The 18,518-nt window shown below is 35.3% G+C and overlaps 2 protein-coding genes and 1 long non-coding RNA gene across 3 annotated transcripts; 2 read left to right on the forward strand and 1 right to left on the reverse strand.

The window, feature by feature from the left end:
- Nucleotides 1-714: 714 nt before the first annotated feature.
- Nucleotides 715-3,278, forward strand: LOC132634153 (miraculin-like). The gene is made up of 3 exons (XM_060350449.1): nucleotides 715-1,255; nucleotides 1,576-1,615; nucleotides 2,464-3,278. The coding sequence occupies exons 1-3, from the start codon at nucleotides 1,065-1,067 to the stop codon at nucleotides 2,875-2,877; spliced, it is 645 nt and encodes a 214-aa protein (XP_060206432.1). The 5' UTR covers nucleotides 715-1,064; the 3' UTR covers nucleotides 2,878-3,278.
- Nucleotides 3,279-3,378: 100 nt separating this feature from the next.
- LOC132634152 (kunitz trypsin inhibitor 5-like) lies at nucleotides 3,379-12,930 on the reverse strand. The gene is made up of 2 exons (XM_060350448.1): nucleotides 12,714-12,930; nucleotides 3,379-3,938 (listed from the first exon to the last, which is right to left on the reverse strand). The coding sequence occupies exons 1-2, from the start codon at nucleotides 12,894-12,896 to the stop codon at nucleotides 3,477-3,479; spliced, it is 645 nt and encodes a 214-aa protein (XP_060206431.1). The 5' UTR covers nucleotides 12,897-12,930; the 3' UTR covers nucleotides 3,379-3,476.
- Nucleotides 12,931-15,672: 2,742 nt separating this feature from the next.
- On the forward strand, nucleotides 15,673-18,012 carry LOC132634154 (uncharacterized). Its single transcript, XR_009580060.1, has 3 exons — nucleotides 15,673-15,827; nucleotides 16,517-16,638; nucleotides 17,354-18,012. It is a non-coding gene; the product is annotated as an uncharacterized LOC132634154 (long non-coding RNA).
- Nucleotides 18,013-18,518: the final 506 nt, after the last annotated feature.

Raw genomic sequence — 18,518 nt, forward strand, 5'->3', positions numbered from 1 at the left:
TTAAGATTGAACCCATAAAATTTAAATCCTGGATCACTCCTGAGTGGGGAGTACGGGTTAGGAGGTGACGTAGGCTGTGCGAGGTGGGGGGAGTATACATACACATTAATATAAAAATATATGCTTTATTTGTCGGCTATTATTTTGATGGGCAGATATACAGATAATATCCCGAATCAATCACGGATTTGGTTTCCCTCTAGTAAAGTATCTCTCTACTTTTTCCGGTACATAAAAAATTTCATTACACTTGTCAACTTAATCAAACGATGGACATCTTCTATTTAACAAATGGTTAAAACCACTTGTTTCTCAATGTTTTAACCATGGTTAGAGAGGTTAACATTGAGAATTACTGTTTGTTTTTGTTAGATTTATATATACTGAACAAATATGTCAGATCAAATCTATTGGCGTTTGGTAATTAATAATTCTTTATATGCACATGTGAGCTACGTGTTTTAACCTTTAAACTATTCCATCCATACTAAAGAGATAGCCACGAATAATTAGCGAATTGATGTACTATCAACTCCAATTAAAATATATACTTAGAGAAATAAAGTAAATATTGTTAACGAATATCCATCACGTCTCTTTACTTAACTATTTTTTAATTGTTTATTTCTTACTTTCTCTTCTCTTATATATATTACTTTCTCTTTACTTATGACTTATGAGTCTCTCCGTCCACCCTATGTGAGAGAACTCGGAATGCGAGAGTTAAATTATAAATTTTTTGTGTGAAATTAAACATAGAATTTTCAGTTTATTTAAAATAAAACATTAATATTAAGAAGCTACATAAAAAAAATACTATTAATCAAAATAATTTATAATTAAAATATTTAAATGACATGTTAAAAAAAATCCTCTCTCAAAGAAAAGTTCTATCCAAATTTAATAGTAATTTGCACACACAAATTCTTTTATTGATTTTTATGAAAAACATGTTTTAAACGCGAGCCTAATTTCTTGGGTTCAACTTAATAATCTATAAATTGAAGCTCCATTCAGTGCTCCTCTATCATCTACACATCAAATTAAATAAAATAAAAATAAAAATGAAGAAGTTTGTCTTGCTAATATCACTTGTCCATCTTCTTCTTGCATTTTCCTCTGCTAGAACAACACCGAATCAACTCTTGCAGGCCGTGCGTGACACTAATGGTGATATTCTGAGAACAGATGCCAGGTACTTTGTTGTCGAGGATCCAACACTCAAAGCTGGCGGCGGAGTAACACGAGGCCCGTGGTTCGAGGCTGAAGAGGGAGCTGGTAACGCTTGTTGAAGATAAGGACCCTGATATACAGGATATACATCCTGATATACAGGATACACCGGATATACACGATATACATTAGTGGTTGTTATCCGAGTTATAGTTGTACTCAAATTCTTGCATGTATCTAGTTTTGTCATGATAAGGTTTAGGTAGTATTGTTTGTATTAGAATAGAACTCATGTATTTCAAGTGTAATAGGCTAAGGTCTCTATGTATCTTCACTCCTATATATGGAGCACATGTACTCGGCTATTATCATCAATAATAACAAAGCATTCCCACTGAGTAGCTTGAGATTTCTACATGCTAACTTCGTGTGTCCATTGCAGGTATGATCATCTCGTTTAAAAAATTAAACTGTTAAAAGATTATATAGTTTTAATACTTTTTATTTTATATGACATACATTCCTTTATAGTTTGTACCAAAAGAGTTACATATCTTTCTCTAGTTATATACAAATTGGAATTTGGTATCAAAATATCAAAATTTACTGTTTATTACATGATTTGTGTGGACCATCTTGGTAGGAAAGGATCTTGGATATAACTTAATAACCCCAGAAGCTACCTCATAAAGTGATGATTGTCCAAAACGTACTAGTAGACTCATCTATAATTTTTCAATCGATGTAGAATCGAACACCGGCTTGTATGTCAAGTACTGGACATATTGATCGTCAATAATATAGCATAGGTCCAACTTCAAGTAAACCAAGAAATTGAGATGAATCTAGGCTCTGATCATAAAAGGAAATTAAACTTTGAGCCTAATTCAACCAAAAGTAGTCCATGAGATAAGAACTGTCCAAATCATATATGAGATTCATTTTTAATTTAAATTCACAATAAACGTCGAATCTAACACCGTTTGATATAAATGTTTACCATCTCCTTTAATTACTCAAAGAGAACAAAATGAAACAAATACGTGAACTCTCGCCTCGCCACCACTCTTTTTATATAGATAGTAACTATAATAGTGAAGTGAATACCTAAAATATTTTTGGTGATTTTATTTCGATCTTTGGAAACCCCTTATATTTGGTACATGTTTAGCTTGTCTATCAAATTAAATACCTACACATAAAAATGACTCGAATGAGATACTTGATTATATAATATTATATTTCAACACTCCTCATGTTGATTTTTTCTTTTTTCTTTTTTTGTTACAGGTGGTGCAGTCCCCGCTAGATGCTGACAAAGGCGTGCCAGTCTTTTTCAAACCTAAGGCACCCAAGCAAGTAGAAATTACTGAATCCATTCCTCTTAACATCAGGTTCTACAATCCAACTACAATTTGTAACAACACAGTGTGGGAAGTGGAAGGTTATCCAGGAACTTTTGAGAGCCCAGCCTTCTTGTCAACTAACGGGGTGACTGGAAATCCTTCCACCTGGTTTCAGATTAAGAAATTCAATGAAGAATTAAATGTGTACATGTTTGTGTTTTGTCCTACTAAAGAGACTTGCAGTGAAATCGTCATCAATTATTTCGACGGACAAAGGCGTTTGACTGCGAGACTCGGCTCTAGATTCCCAGTTGTGTTCATCAAGGATACTCGCTACGGAATAAATTCGATTATATGATTAATTTGGTTGGACTCAAAAATATGAATACTAAAATGTACCAACTTGTATTGTCTAAATAATGGTACACATGCGTATATAGAGTGTGCATCCACGTCCAAGTATAAGAAATGTGTTTCCTCCCTAATAATAATGTATTGGTACATTAATGGATCTATTCCCTCTCCTTTTTTCTGTTCCTTCTCTTCATATTATTTATGGCAAAGTTCGGATTAGAGTAACTTTGTCACAGTAATGTTCTTATATTGTGTTGTGACAAACTACTACAGTAAAATAAACATTGAGACTTCCACCCCAATTCAAATACAATAAAATTCAGATCTAGTTGAACCAAAATACAATACATTAACACACATGTGCCATTGATTACGACACTATTCCTCGAGCTTTTAGATCTTCTTTTTAACCTTAATCCCCATTGGTCCGGCTAATAGGAAATTTCATCCATTCCATCACATCACTAGTTATAACTTTTTGATCTTCTACATCACCTATTCACCTTTATCAGGTAACAAATAACAATGCACATTACAACTTTAATAAAGGGCAACATTGGAAGTTTGTCTGGGATGCTGGCACTGGGACTTGGAGGAGTACTATTAGTTATGGTACCACCCGAGTTGATATGTTTGAAATGTAACTTTCAATGGTTTATCAGAACCAACATACAAAACCCTTTTGTTGTTAGGTTCAACAAGTATTCCAATGTCTCCACAAAATGGTCTACATGTCTCACAAACTCCAGGACAATACACAAGTTTGTACGCATCCTCGTACTTACCAATCTTAAACCAATTGCTCAAAGTTTCACGCCCTGGATTTCCTTCAACTCCACCAACCGTCACCAAATAACGTTGGGGAATTAATTCAGTGTTAATTCTCCATACTGTGGAGGAATTAGAAATTACCATAGACGTAAATTTGATGTTCAGATCAGTCGATATTCTGACGGTGTTTTCTTTCGTGTCGTCTGGTGAAAATTGAACGTTACCGCCAATTACAGATTCATCGGCATTTTGTGTTACGACTAGCGGGTCGGTTCGGTTCCTAATGGAACCCACCTGAAGTCCACCCCCGTTGCCCCGACCCGCTGGTGAAATTAAATAGTTTGCTCCTTTTTGGACAGCTTTACCAGAATCGTCAAGTATCGGTTCAGAAACATCTTGAGCTTTTACGACCGTGTACACTTTCTCATTTGAGGAGTGGATTTGGGCGTTATCAGGCATCTACAAATATTGTAAAGTATAAAATTTTATTTAAAAGTTATCTTTGTTTTATAAGTAATCTCAGTAAAGAATAAATGCAGCATATAACTAATGTCTATAGAATAAAATTATTTTTCTCCTTTCTGGAAGACAACTTATGGTTCATAATGTATGTTGTTATTCTTCTCTACTTTCTTAAACTTCGTCATCAGTCAAATGAGTTCACATAAATTGAAACATAGGGAGTGTTATTTTATCCTTCTATAAATCTTTGAAACTTCTTGTACATATTTTAATTGCGTTGGAAAGCAATTATAGATGAAACTTCTTGTACATATTGAATTGTGCCAGCATTTTCAAATGTTGAACTATATTCACGAGTGGACAAAGAGACGTAATTTTCTTGTACATGCATACTTAGGATAATATCTCTTTGACAAATCAATTAGGCAACTTTAATTTGATCTCTCCACTGATTAGAAAGATCATGGGTGGTGACAAATGACTAATTAAATGTGTAGCATGATAACCTTTTTTTCCTTTGTGACATTACGTAATGAAGTCTGTCAATCTTTGAAAAGTCAAAATGAACACCTACGCTAAAAGCCTAAAAGATAAATACAACTTACTTATAATAGTATCCAAGCATGTGGGATATTTGGAAGAAAAAAAAATTGAGTGGCTTATTTATTTTTTTCCACCCAGTGTTTGGTCCTCACATTGAAGGCCAAATGTGTAGAGCATGATAACCTTCTTTGTGACATTACGTAATAAAGTCTATCTATTTTTGAAAAGTAAAAATGAACATATATGCTAATACCCTAAAAGATATATACAGCTAAAGGTGTTAACCGGTTGGAACCGGAACCGGTTATGGAACCGGTTAGGAAACCGGCCGGTTCCGGTTTACCGGTTTTAAACCTCAAACCGGAACCGGTCCGGTTTGGAGTGATTAAAATCTATTTTTTTTATTTTTTGTATTATATATATATATTATAGTATTTATTTGTATATTGTAGCTATATTTTCATATGTTATACAACTTTATAATTAAAGTTTAAATATTTACTGACTAACAGCCTAACAGCAAGTCAGCAATACAGAATAGTGCTTTTCGTATACATATATATGTATAACTTACATATACTTATATATATGTATAACTTAATATATATACTATATATGCATATCTACTATATATACTATATAGTAGATATGTATATATAGTATATATATTAAGTTATACATATATTTAATATATATGTACTATATACTAAATATATGTATAACTTAATATATATACTATATATATGTATAACTTAATATATATACTTATATATATGTATAACTTAATATATATACTATATATACTACATATATACTTAATATATATGTACTATATACTCTATATACTTATATATATGTATAACTTAATATATATACTATATATATATATACATATCTACTATATATACTATATATACTTAATATATATGTACTATATACTCTATATACTTATATATATGTATAACTTAATATATATACTATACATACTTATATATATGTACTATATACTATACATACTTATATATATGTACTATATACTATATATACTTATATATATGTATAACTTAATATATATACTATATATACTTATATATGTGTATAACTTAATAATATGTATATATATACTATATATACTATATATACTTATATATACTTATATATGTGTATAACTTAATAATATGTATATATATACTATATATACTATATATACTTATATATATGTACTATATACTATATATACTTAATATATATACTATATATACTTATATACTATATATACTTATATATGTGTATAACTTAATATATATACTATATATACTTATATATATGTACTATATACTATATATACTTACTTATATACTTTAGTTTTTTTTTTTTTTTAATTTTTTACCGGTTTAACCGGTTCCGGTTCCGGTTTTATCGATTTAACCGATTCCGGTTTCCAAAATATTGGAACCGGACCGGTAAACCATTAAACGGTTAACCGGAACCGGTTAACCGGTTCTACCGGTTCCGGTTTAACCGGTCCGGTTACCGGTTAAAACCGGTAAGACCAAACCGGTTACCACCCTTATATACAGCTTAGTATAATAGTATCCAAGCTTGTGGGATATTCAAGGAAATAAAAGATCGAGTAGCACTTTTTTTCCCATCCGGTGTTTGATACTCACATTGAAGCCCGATTAAATTTGAATAGTGCGTTGTAAGGCCCATTTTGGGGGTAGTGGTTCCCAATAGGAATTTTTCCATTTTCAATTCTCGAATTTGAGACCTCCGATTAAGGGTGGAGGGATCTCAACCATCTGATCACAACCCACGTTCGCGGTGGAGTAGAATTTTAAAAGTACTAGCAAAGCTGCTTTCCAGCTGTAAGGAAAAGCTAACTAAAATAGTTTCTTCTTAGAAGCATTAACAGGGAGTTCCTACATTCTTACTATACACTTACCGCACTATATATTCCCATAATATAGGAAAACAAATAGCTCCATTCATTGTCTATATTACATCGATGAAGACTCTCACAGATTTGCCCTCTCCTTTTCTTCTGCGTGATTTTAATTTAATTTTTAATTAAATCAACTAAAAAAATTTAATTTGGCCTCTGATCTCATTCATTTATCTAATTAAATAATACTAATTGTAAATTAAGTGAATCTTTAAATGCTATTCTTTTTTTTTTTTTTTTTTTTTTTTTGTATTTTTGAAACTCAATATCACCTTTTCAAATAGCGATTAAACATGAATCGACTTGCTAATAATAAAAAATGTTTTGTTTTTCAAATTAATTGAGCAAACACATCACAGTTCTGCTACTCTCCGAAATTATGTGGAGTTTAATTCAAAATCACACACTGTATTACTAATTTTGGTATGTAACTAACCGGGAATTAATGCGTTACATTATTTAGTGAGATAAAAATTACATATATTAACCATACACGGATGAGAGTATATCTAAAGACAAATTCCCCCACATAAGTATAATTTATAGAATGATACACAGATTACGATGATGTGGTCACAAACTATTTCTACAATTAAAATAAACAATGAAACTTCCACTCCAATTCAATACAATAAAATTCACTCGTAGTCAAACCAAAATACAATACACTAACACACAAGTGCATTGATTACAACAACATTCCTTGAGCTTTTAGATAAACCTAAAACTGGTCCAACTAATCAATGCAATTAATTAAACATAAAAGAATTCAATTCGTTCCGATACATAGTGGCGGTCCGGCAGAATCAAAGCTCAAAATATAAAGAAGTAAATACACATGAAAAAACTAAAGAGATTCAACATTTACTATATATACATAAAATAATTTTAACCTTATATATATAGTGCAATTATTCGACGAAGGGAGTTTGGAGTGCCCTGGCTCCGCCCCTGCCAGACACACGAATTACAATTTCATATTCACATCACATTTACGAGGTAACAAATAACAACGCACATTACAACTTTAATAAAGGGCAAGGTTGGCAGTTTGTCTGGGATACTGGCACTGGGGCTTGGAGGAGTAGTATTATTAGTTATGGTAATACTCGACTTGGTATATTGAAATTTACCAATATACCAAGTCAGTGTTAATTGTCCATACTGTGGACAAATTATAAGTTATTATCATCGACGTAAATTTTACGTTCATGATAGACTATGAAATATTCAACGTAAATATTGGCATAATCTTTTCATAATTAGCAAATATATATTAGGCGTGATCTCTTCCTTATGTATAGCTAATTAAGTCCTATAATTTAGCCTAGTATTATGCTGATAATTAGATACCTATTTTGTATTATATTGACTATCATACATCAATACAGATTACGGATTGATTTCCTACATGGTATCAAGTTAGGTTTCCTTCCTCACCTCCTAAACCTAGCCGTCACCTTCTTCCTAAACCTAGACGTCGTCTTCTTCCTCCCTCACCTCTCTTCAATGGCTGACAAAAATTTCCAATCTGCTTTGATTGTCACGAATGTGAAATCCTTAATACCAATCACTCTTGACATGGAAACCGGCCATTATCACGAATGGGCGACACTCTTCAAGGTTCTAGCCTGTGTCACTCGTACTTGGGCACATCATACCACCAACTGACACCACCGAACTCACCGCGTACAACGCAGCGAAGGCGGCTGATCTTCCGCTCTGGAAACGGCTCGATGCTTTGGTTCTCCAATGGATATACGCCACTGTATCCCATGATATTCTTACCTCTATTCTCGTGGTGGATGATGTTGCGGAGAAGGCTTGGAACCGAGTTGCTCAGATTTTTCAAGATAACAAGAACTCAAGGGCAGCGTACCTTGAAACAGAATTCACCACCACAAAAATGGCCGACTTTGGATCGGTTATGGCTTATTATAATAAGCTGAAGTCCCTCACCGATCAGCTTGCCAACGTGGGGTCGCCGGTGTCCGACCAACGTATGGTTTTGCACTTCCTTGCGGGCTTACCGGAGACATATGCACACTTTGTCAAACCTATCCAGCAGAAGGACGTGCTGCCCTCTTTCTCTGAAGTGTGCTCCAGACTCAAGCTCGAAGACGCCGCTGCCAAGGAACGAGCCTGCGATTCTGGTCCCGCAGCTCTCATTGTTGATAATGATGCTTCCGCACCGCCACCTGGAGGCAACAATAATTCAAACAACCGTAATTATCACAATAATGATAATAATCGTGGAAGGAATTCCAACAAGAACAAGGGAAAGGGAAATAACAACACCAACAATCGCGGGAAATCTGGCCGCGACGGCGGCGGACAGACCAGCCACTACCAGTTGCCGACTGCCCAGCCACCAGCAGGGGGCTACTACTGGCCTGCCTAGCCACCACAGCAATGGGTATTGCCCCCCTGTCCGTATCCAACAAGGCCATGGCAGCAACGTCCCCCAACGCCAAGGCCCAATGGCATTCTCGGTGCAGGTTCATGCCCATCTCAGTAGGCCTATTCCATGCATGGTCCATCCTATTCTGGGTACACTCCAACAGACGTAGAGGCCGCCATGCACACTTTGTCCATGCATCAACCAGATGATAATTGGTACATGGACACCGGAGCGACTTCCCACATGACTGCCAACACAGGTACTCTCACGTCTTATTTTAATTTGAGCAAGAATTCTGGAATTGTTGTTGGTAATGGTAGCAGTATTCCAATTCGTGGCTATGGTCATACATTCCTACCCCCACCTAATCCCCCATTACATCTCCAAAATGTCTTACGTGCTCCAAAACTCATCAAAAACCTTATTTCCGTACACAAATTCACTAAGGACAATAATGTTTCTGTTGAGTTTGATCCTCTTGGGTTTTCTGTGAAGGATTTACCAACGGGGAGCCGCCTAATGAGATGTGAGAGCACCGGGTAATTGTATCCTATCACTGCCGCAAAACGGACCACTCCACAATCAACCTTCATTGCCGCATCACCTAGTTTATGGCATTCTCGAATCGGGCATCCGGGAAATGCTATCCTTAGTTCTCTTCGTAGTAATGCTTTAATTCAATGTAATAAGGCCCTAACTTCTTTTTGTACCTCTTGTCCTTTGGGGAAAAACTTTAAATTGCCATTTCATGATTCGTTGTCATTTAATACTATGCCATTTTATATCATTCATAGTGATTTATAGACATCTCCTGTTTTGAGTTCTAATGGGCACCGCTATTATGTTTTCTTTCTTGATGATTATAGTAATTTTCTTTGGACTTTTCCAATCTCTAACAAGTCCCAAGTTTATTCTACTTTCCTATCTTTTAAGGCATTAATACGAACTCAATTCGAAAGAAACATAAAAAACATTCAATGTGATAATGGGCGGGAGTTCGATAATGGGCCTTTTCAATCTTTTTGCACCACCAATGGTTTGATTTCAAATTTTCTTGCCCCCATACCTCCTCAAAATGGTAAGGCGGAAAGAAAAATTAAATCCATTAACAACATAGTGCGCACTCTTCTTGCTCATTCCTCCATGCCCCCCTCTTTTTGGCATGATGCTCTCCAAATGGCCACATATCTCCTTAATGTACTTCCCACCAAGGTCCTTGGGTATAAATCACCAACGCAAATTCTCTATCAACGAACCCCCTCCTATTCTCATCTCTGGGTTTTTGGGTGTCTATGCTATTCTCTTTTCCCATCTACAACTACTAATAAGTTGCACGTAAGGTCCACCCCATGTGTACTTTTGGGATATCCGTTGAACCATAGGGGATATAAATGTTATGATTTATAAAGCAACAAAATCATAATATCAAGGCATGTCATCTTTGAGGAAACTCAATTTCCCTTCTCAAAATTACACACACCAACCCCAACTTCTTATGATTATTTGGACCATGGGATTTCTCTATACACTTCGCACTTTCTGTCACGGCCCACTCCACCCGTTGAGCCCACGACCCACCCGACAGAATCCCCAAACCACCCGTCCAGTAGCACGCCATCTACGAACCCGTCACCCCTGTCCCATTCCCCTGCGGTCCAGCCCGATCCTTTGTCCCTACCAAGTCCAGCGTCCCTTCCCCCCAATGCCATCAGGCCCAATCCCTGCACCTGTTACCACTGCCCAACAGCCCACCCGCATGGTCAATAGAAGCCAACATGGGATTTATAAGCCCAAACGATAGTTTAATTTAAACACTTCCACCACTACTTCCATTTCGCCCATCCCGCGAAATTCGGTAAGTGCTTTAAATGACCCCAATTGGAAAGCTACCATGGTTGATGAATATGATGCTTTAATTAAAAATAAGACGTGGGAGTTGGTACCCCGTCCCATTGATGTGAATCTTATTCGTTCTATGTGGACTTTTTCGTCATAAAAAGAAATCTGATAGTTCTTTTGAGAGGCACAAAGCCTGTTTTGTAGGTGATGGCAGGTCTCAACAGGTTGGAGTTGACTGCGACGAGACTTTCAATCTGGTTGTCAAACCGGCTACTATTTGTGTTGTATTGAGCATTACACTTGCACACTCTTGGCCCATTCATCAGTTGGATGTCAAGAATGTTTTTCTACACGGTAATCTTAATGAGACTGTTTATATGCATCAGCCTGTTGGATTTAAGGATCCAAAACATTCTCATCATGTCTATCTCTTGAAGAAATCGTTATATGGGCTTAATCAAGCTCCCCGTGCATGGTACCAACATTTTGCAGACTATGTCTCCACTATTGGCTTTTCACATAGCCAATCTGATCACTCTCTCTTTATTTATTGTCGAGGTTCTGACATTGCTTACATTATGCTACATGTTGATGATATTATTCTCACAGCTTCGTCAGATGCTCTCAGAAAATCCATCATGTCTCTGCTTAGTGCCGAATTTGCTATGAAGGATTTGGCCCTTTAAGCTATTTTATGGGTATTGCTGTTACCCGTACTTCACATGGCATGTTTCTCTCTCAGAAAAATTATGCAGTAGATATTATAGAGCGTGCAGGCATGACTAACTGTAAGCCAAGTCAGACACCAGTCGATACCAAAGCCAAACTTGGCGCCACTGCCGGGCTTTCTTGCGATGATCCAACTCAATATCGTAAGTTGGCCGGCGCGTTGCAGTACCTTACGTTCACAAGACCAGACATCTCCTATGCAGTTCAACAAGTATGCCTTCACATGCACGATCCAAAAGTTGAACATATGAATGCTCTTAAACGCATAGTACGATGTATTCAAGGTACTATTGAGTTTGGTCTCCATCTGTACAAATCCTCCATTGCCTCTCTTGTTTCTTATATAGATGCAGATTGGGGTGGGTGTCCAGACACTCGCCGATCCACATCCGGTTACTGTGTTTTCCTTGGCGATAATCTACTCTCATGGTCATCCAAACGACAACCTACTATGTCTAAGTCAAGTGCCGAGGCCGAATACCGTGGTGTGGCTAATGTCGTTTCTGAGTCCTGTTGGCTTCGAAACCGTCTTTTGGAGCTCTGTTGTCCCATCCGGACAACTACATTGGTTTATTGTGATAATGTTAGTGTCATATACCTATCAGGTAATCCAGTCAAGCACCAACGCACTAAACATATTGAGATGGACATACATTTCGTACCTGAAAAAGTTGCCCGTGGAGAAGTTCGTGTTCTTCACGTCCCGTCCCGTTACCAGATTGCAGATATTTTCACTAAAGGTCTTCCGCGCGTACTTTTTGATGATTCCAGGGACAGTCTAAGCGTACGACAACCTCCCGCTACGCTTAGACTGCGGGGGCGTGATAGACTATGGAATAGTCAACGTAAATATTGGCATAATCTTTTCATAATTAGCAAATGTATATTAGGCGTGATCTCTTCCTTATGTATAGCTAATTAGGTCCTATAATTTAGCCTAGTATTAGGCTGGCAGTTAGGTACCTACTTTGTATATATTGACCATTATACATCAATACAGATTACGAATTGATTTCCTATAGTTCAGATCAGTCGATAATTTGACGGTGTTTTCTTTGGGGTCCACTGGTGAAAATTGAAGGTAACCGCCAACGGAAGATTTAGTATTTTGGCTAACAACGAGAATCTTTCGGTTCCTAATGGAATCCACCTGAAGTCCACCGTTGTTTCCCCGACCTACCGGTAAAACGTAATAGTTCGATCCTTTTCGGAAAGCTTTACCGGACTCGTCGAGCACTGGTTCAGAAACATTTTGAGCTTTTACAAGGAAGAAAAAGGTTGTTGACAATATTGTCAGAAGAAGAAAAGGTTCCATGAATCGTGTTACTTCCATTGTCTTTTGTGGAATGAGTAGTTCGTATAGAATTGATTTCGCACTTGGTATGAATAGATAAAAAACTAAGCTTGTAAAAGGAAATGTATTTATAGCATTATTTGAATATTGCAACTTGCAAGGTTTGAATATTCTACTGGTTTCAAAATAAGATAATATGTATGACTTCATTTGAATATTCCTAGCTTTGAAAGCTAAGCATTCTGTTCAAGATTTTTTTAGATAGAGAATTGACTATCAATCTCTAGCCATTGGAAGTTGGAACCGGTGAAAGTAGCGTGTATTCTAAGAGGGCGTTTGGACCTTATAAGCACTTTTTGGCTTATTTGTGTGTTTGGTAAAAATGAAAAATGCTTATAAGTCAAGCGCTTATAAGCTAAAATAAGCAATAAGTCATAAGTTGGTCTTCCCCAATTTATTACTCTCTCCGGATAAAAAAAAAAGTTCACTCAACCTTTTTTTTTTTTGGATCAAAATAAGAGTCTACTTAGCAAATCAAGAAAGAATTAACTTTGTTTTTTCATATTTGCCCCTATTAAGTGTTATATGATCAAATCTCAATGCCTATTTACTTAGGGTTAATTAGGGGTAGTTTAGTCAAATTATCTATTTTTGTCTAGGAGTTAATATTTTCTTAAGGGGTGTGCAAATGGCTAAGTGGACTCTTTTTTTTATTTGGAGGGAGTATTTTTTAGCTTATAAGCACTTTTAATTTGACCAAAACTTTTACTATTCTATCCCTAATATTATTTTGTAATCTCTGAAATACCCTTTGCTTATAAGCATTTTTAGTTTGACCAAGACTTTTACTACTGTATCCCTAATATTATTTTGTAATCTCTGAAATACCCTTTGCTTATAAGCATTTTTAGTTTGACCAAGACTTTGACTAATGTATCCCTAATATTATTTTGTAATCCCTGAAATACCCTTACTGTAACAAAACCCCTAACCCTTTCCATCACGTCATTTCCTCACATTGTGTCTTTAAAAAGCAAAACTCAGCAACTCATGATTTGATTACTCCGAATTTTTATCATAGTTGAATATTTTAATTTAATAGCAACAAACAAAATTTCATTAATGCATATGCGTTTTTTCTATTCAAATATTTTGTGTACTATTTGAGTATGTTATCCAAACGAATTTTAGTATAATTATTAAGTATATTATTAAAGCTTATGATGGTAGTTTTGCTTATCATAAAACAATTTATATTCATAAGAATCAATTTCACATTAAAAATAAATGAGGCATAAATTATTTTGTATTTGAATTAATTTGGAATTATGTTCTTATTACTATAAACAACTTTAGGGGTATTTAAGTCAGTCTAATAGAAAAAATGCTTGTCAACACGTTTTTGCTTAACAATTCAGCAACTGGTCATCAGTTTCAACAATTTATCAAAATGCATAACTGCTTATTTATTAAATCAGCTTCAGCACTTAAAAATACTTATCAATACTTAATGTTTATCAGCTACTTTAAATCAGCTAAGTCAAACGGGCTCTAAGTTGATGTTTGAACATAGTTTTGTTTTAAAACTTAATTAAAAAAAGGGGGAGTTTTTAAGGTTGACTTGGAAAATGAAATTTAAAATTTGAAGTTGTGTTAGAATATGCATTTAATGCTACATAAAGTCATAAACTTCCATATGAAAATGGCTAATTTATAACCAAACACTAGCAATTCGTTATAACATAAAAATTATTCTAACAAAATGGTTAAACGCAAAGTCGCCAACTATGTTCAAACGCCCTAAAGATTAATACTATAACTAACTAGCCATTTTCATAGTTGGCGTTTAGCCATTTACTTCAAACACTAACAAACAAATTATTCTAAAAATTACTTCATGATATTGTTTGACATTGTTTCGTATAACATATATATGCACGACTTCGATTTTACTCATTAAACCATGGAAAATAAGCTATAGTACTATATGATTCTTATAATCTTTGCACGCCTTGTACATATATGTCTGAAAATATTATACTTGATTTTTTAAAAATAATATACAAGAATTTTATTCAACATTTCATTCTTTTCATCAATTTTATTTTTATATCCGTTTGGTCTTGTAAGAGCCATAGCAAAAAAGCATGATATGCTAGACCTCCCACTGTATAAACTATATATAAACGTCTTCTGTTTTACTCATTAAACCTTTGGGAAAGCAACTAGTATCCTCGTATAATCTTGCACGTCTCGAATTGTGTGAGTGTATTGGGCTAAATTCGTATAACACAACTGTATCAATGCCATTACGACACGTGACAAAAGGCATAAGTCAAGAATGAGCTGGCACACATCTTCGCTGGAAGTGGCTTCCTTATACCAGAGATACCGGTAGGTCCGGAAGACCCCTGCAATGGCTTCGGAGGACAGCTCAACGGACTGCCGTTACAAATTGGGCTTAACGTTATCCGTGTGGTGTTATTACACTTAATGGTCCTCTTTATTGCTTGATTTTATTACATAATTAATGCTCATTATTGACAGGGGCGCAATGTAACACCCCGATTTTTTTTTTAAAACTAACACTTGAAATTTTTATTGACCATACCTTGATAGTAAGGGTATATTTTACTCCGCACTTCCTGAATGTGAACTTGACGACATTTGAAGAAGTGTTATGGTGTGGTTATACAAACTACTCCTACTGTGATTATCTTATAAAATTTATTAAATGGATTAGATATTTATAAAAGTGGGCAGCCTTTTTATTTTATTTTACTGTTTTTCATTCTTACTTTACTAGGTAAGACATATGACCTTTGGTTCTTATCCTCCCCACCCCTCCAATTTCGTTTTATCTCTCTAGAAATACAGACCCAAAACCTCTCTTCTTCCATAATATTCATCCACTAGATCAATCATCAAGATTTGCTTTGGTTGAGCCCTAAACAACTCCACAAGATTGAGGTAATCTACAAACCCGTTTTTGAATTTGGACTGCTGTTAGTGTTTTTAGCATAACTCCTTGTATAAAGCTTTGTTTTGAGTGATTCAAGATGTTTTAGAAAGCTATTTCATATATCTAAAACTTTCATTCAGGCTCCAAAACCAAGTTTTGCTTTTATTTAGTCGAAAAGGGGTGATGAAGTACAGGGGAGGTGCTGCCCGTTTTTGGATTGGACTGCTGTTAGAGTTTTTAGCATAACTCCTTGTATATAGCTCCGTTTTGAGTTCTTCAAGATGTTCTAGAAAGCTATTTCATATATCTAAAACTTTCATTCAGGTTCTAAAACCCAGTTTTGCTTTTATGTACTCGAAATGGGGTGATGAAGTACAGGGGAGGTGCTGCCCAGATTTCTGTTTTGCAAACCTTACATGTACTGCTGTTAGTATTTTGAGCATATCTTTTTGTACAAAATTGATATATGAGTGATTCAAATTTTTCTGAGACCCCAAGACATATATCTACAACTTTCATTAAGGCCACAAAGTCTATTTTTGCCATTTACCCCTCTGAAACTGAGCGACAGTACAAGACAGTAGTACTGTCCAGAATTCCTGTTTTGATAGTTTAGGCTGATTTTCATTTATTTCGTGTTTAGTTTCAATGTGTTGAGACTTTTGAACTTAAGTAGATATTTGATTGTGTATTTAAGGTGTATATACTCGTACAAGCTAAGAGGAAATGTTTGACGAAGTGGACTTTGGTTGGTCTATGGCGTAGATGATTTGAACTCCTCGAGTTGTGGTAGAACTTGTTGTATGGTAAAACGCCAAGGTTCGTGTATAAACTTGAACTTGAAATATTTTATTTTCTGAAATTTTGAAGTATCTTGATGGGTTGTTTCCTTACTCTTCATCTTATATTATGGTATGATTAGTATCTCAAGTATTACAAAACTTTCGCTAAATCGCCCACTTGTACGAATTGCTTGATCATTTGGCATTCTTGTTGGGACTTTGTCCTTCTTGTTACGGTGACTTGTCATCGATATTGGCATGCCCCTCGATTCGGATCTTGCCCATCTTGACTTTAGATTTACATTTCGTCTTGACGATGGATTTTCGTCCATTTTCGAGTACGAGTGGAAAGCCACTTTCAACATGGTTCTTGATTCTCTTGATATTGGGTGACGACCCTTCTTGATATGGGCTTCGGTCCTTCTTGATTTCGGGGCTTCGGCCCGTCTTGATATTGATTGTGCTTAGTGTGATGACATGACGTACATATTGGGAAAAATTGATTATTTGACAACTCTCTTGAATTGAATTATAAGCTTTCTTGATACTTGAGCCGTAGAATATTAGTATTGATATTTTGAAACTCTCCAAGGTTTGTATTCGATACTTTGATATACTTGTTCACTTGGGCTTATTGTTACCTTATTGAGCCACCTACGACGAACAAGGGAATTGGAGAATTTAATGGCTCCAGGCCCAAAGTTTATACACCACTAAGCTTTATGCTTAGCGATAATTGTTTTCTATCATAGGTAATGTGCAAGATGAGATATGAAGATGGTCATTTGGAGTAGACTTTTTGGGAGCCCTTGTGAAGATCACATCTGCATATGCATCTAGTTTTTGTAAATTTTTGGGGACTTGTACATGATACATGTGTGACACTTATGTATGAAATTTTGAAAGCTTGTGGGAAACAAGACCATATGCTTGTAACTTGAACTGGGTGACTAGTTTTGCTATTTTAGGGTGTGCTTTTAACTCAAGTCATGCCATGTACTGGGTTTATATTTTGCCTTGTAATTATGCACAAAGGAAGGTAATAGTTTTATGATAATTACTAGTTTGAGTTTTGTGTATCTTATGGACCCGCAATGGTGTTGAATTGGAAATAAAATTTCAAAACGAAGTTTCTTAAATGTGTTGACTATTTGAGAAGGGAATTACCGTTTTATAATGATACTCTGATATTGTATTTCATCGAAGAAATTTTTTTGGAGGGCGCAATGAAAAAAAAAATGTCGCACTTTCAACCTTTTTTCGCATGGGCCTTTTTCCGCTATTAAATATATTTGTGAATATCTTTTGGCATAAGTTCTTCTAAACGACGTAAGTGTAAAATTAGCTTTTGTTTCGTAAGTGGTATCCTCCCAAAGGGGATGCTACACGCAATACATGGAATATATACGCCAAGCCCTTAGTATAAATAGGGAATATCATTCCCATTGTAACACACGTAATTCAAGTGCAATACACGACATACATATATCGTGCAAGTGCTCCATTTTAAGTTCTTCTTTCATTTATTACGTCTCCGATCACAAGCCTGACTGGAGGAACTAATACCGGGTTCTAACGAAGCTCAGGCTATTTCTCAACTTTACTTTGCTTATATTCCATTTATATCAATTTTACTTGCATATTACGTTGCTTTACTGGTCACTTTGATCGACATGTCCTTGACCACGAACATAAATTCAACTGAACCGTTTTTCGGGTAAATAGTGAGCATTTTGATGTTGATCTATATTCTTACTACTAGTGTTATTTGACCCGTGCTAAGCCCGGACCCAAGTCGACATTAAAATTTCAATTCATAAATATTTTTTTAATTTTTTCTGCTCTTGCTTTTTTGTTTTAGTAATATCTGTTTGATACTTTTGAAAAACTTCTAAAATACTAAAGTATAAAAACGTA

Source organism: Lycium barbarum, chromosome 3 (genome assembly GCF_019175385.1).
Source record: "Lycium barbarum isolate Lr01 chromosome 3, ASM1917538v2, whole genome shotgun sequence".
NCBI classification, from domain to species: domain Eukaryota; kingdom Viridiplantae; phylum Streptophyta; class Magnoliopsida; order Solanales; family Solanaceae; genus Lycium; species Lycium barbarum.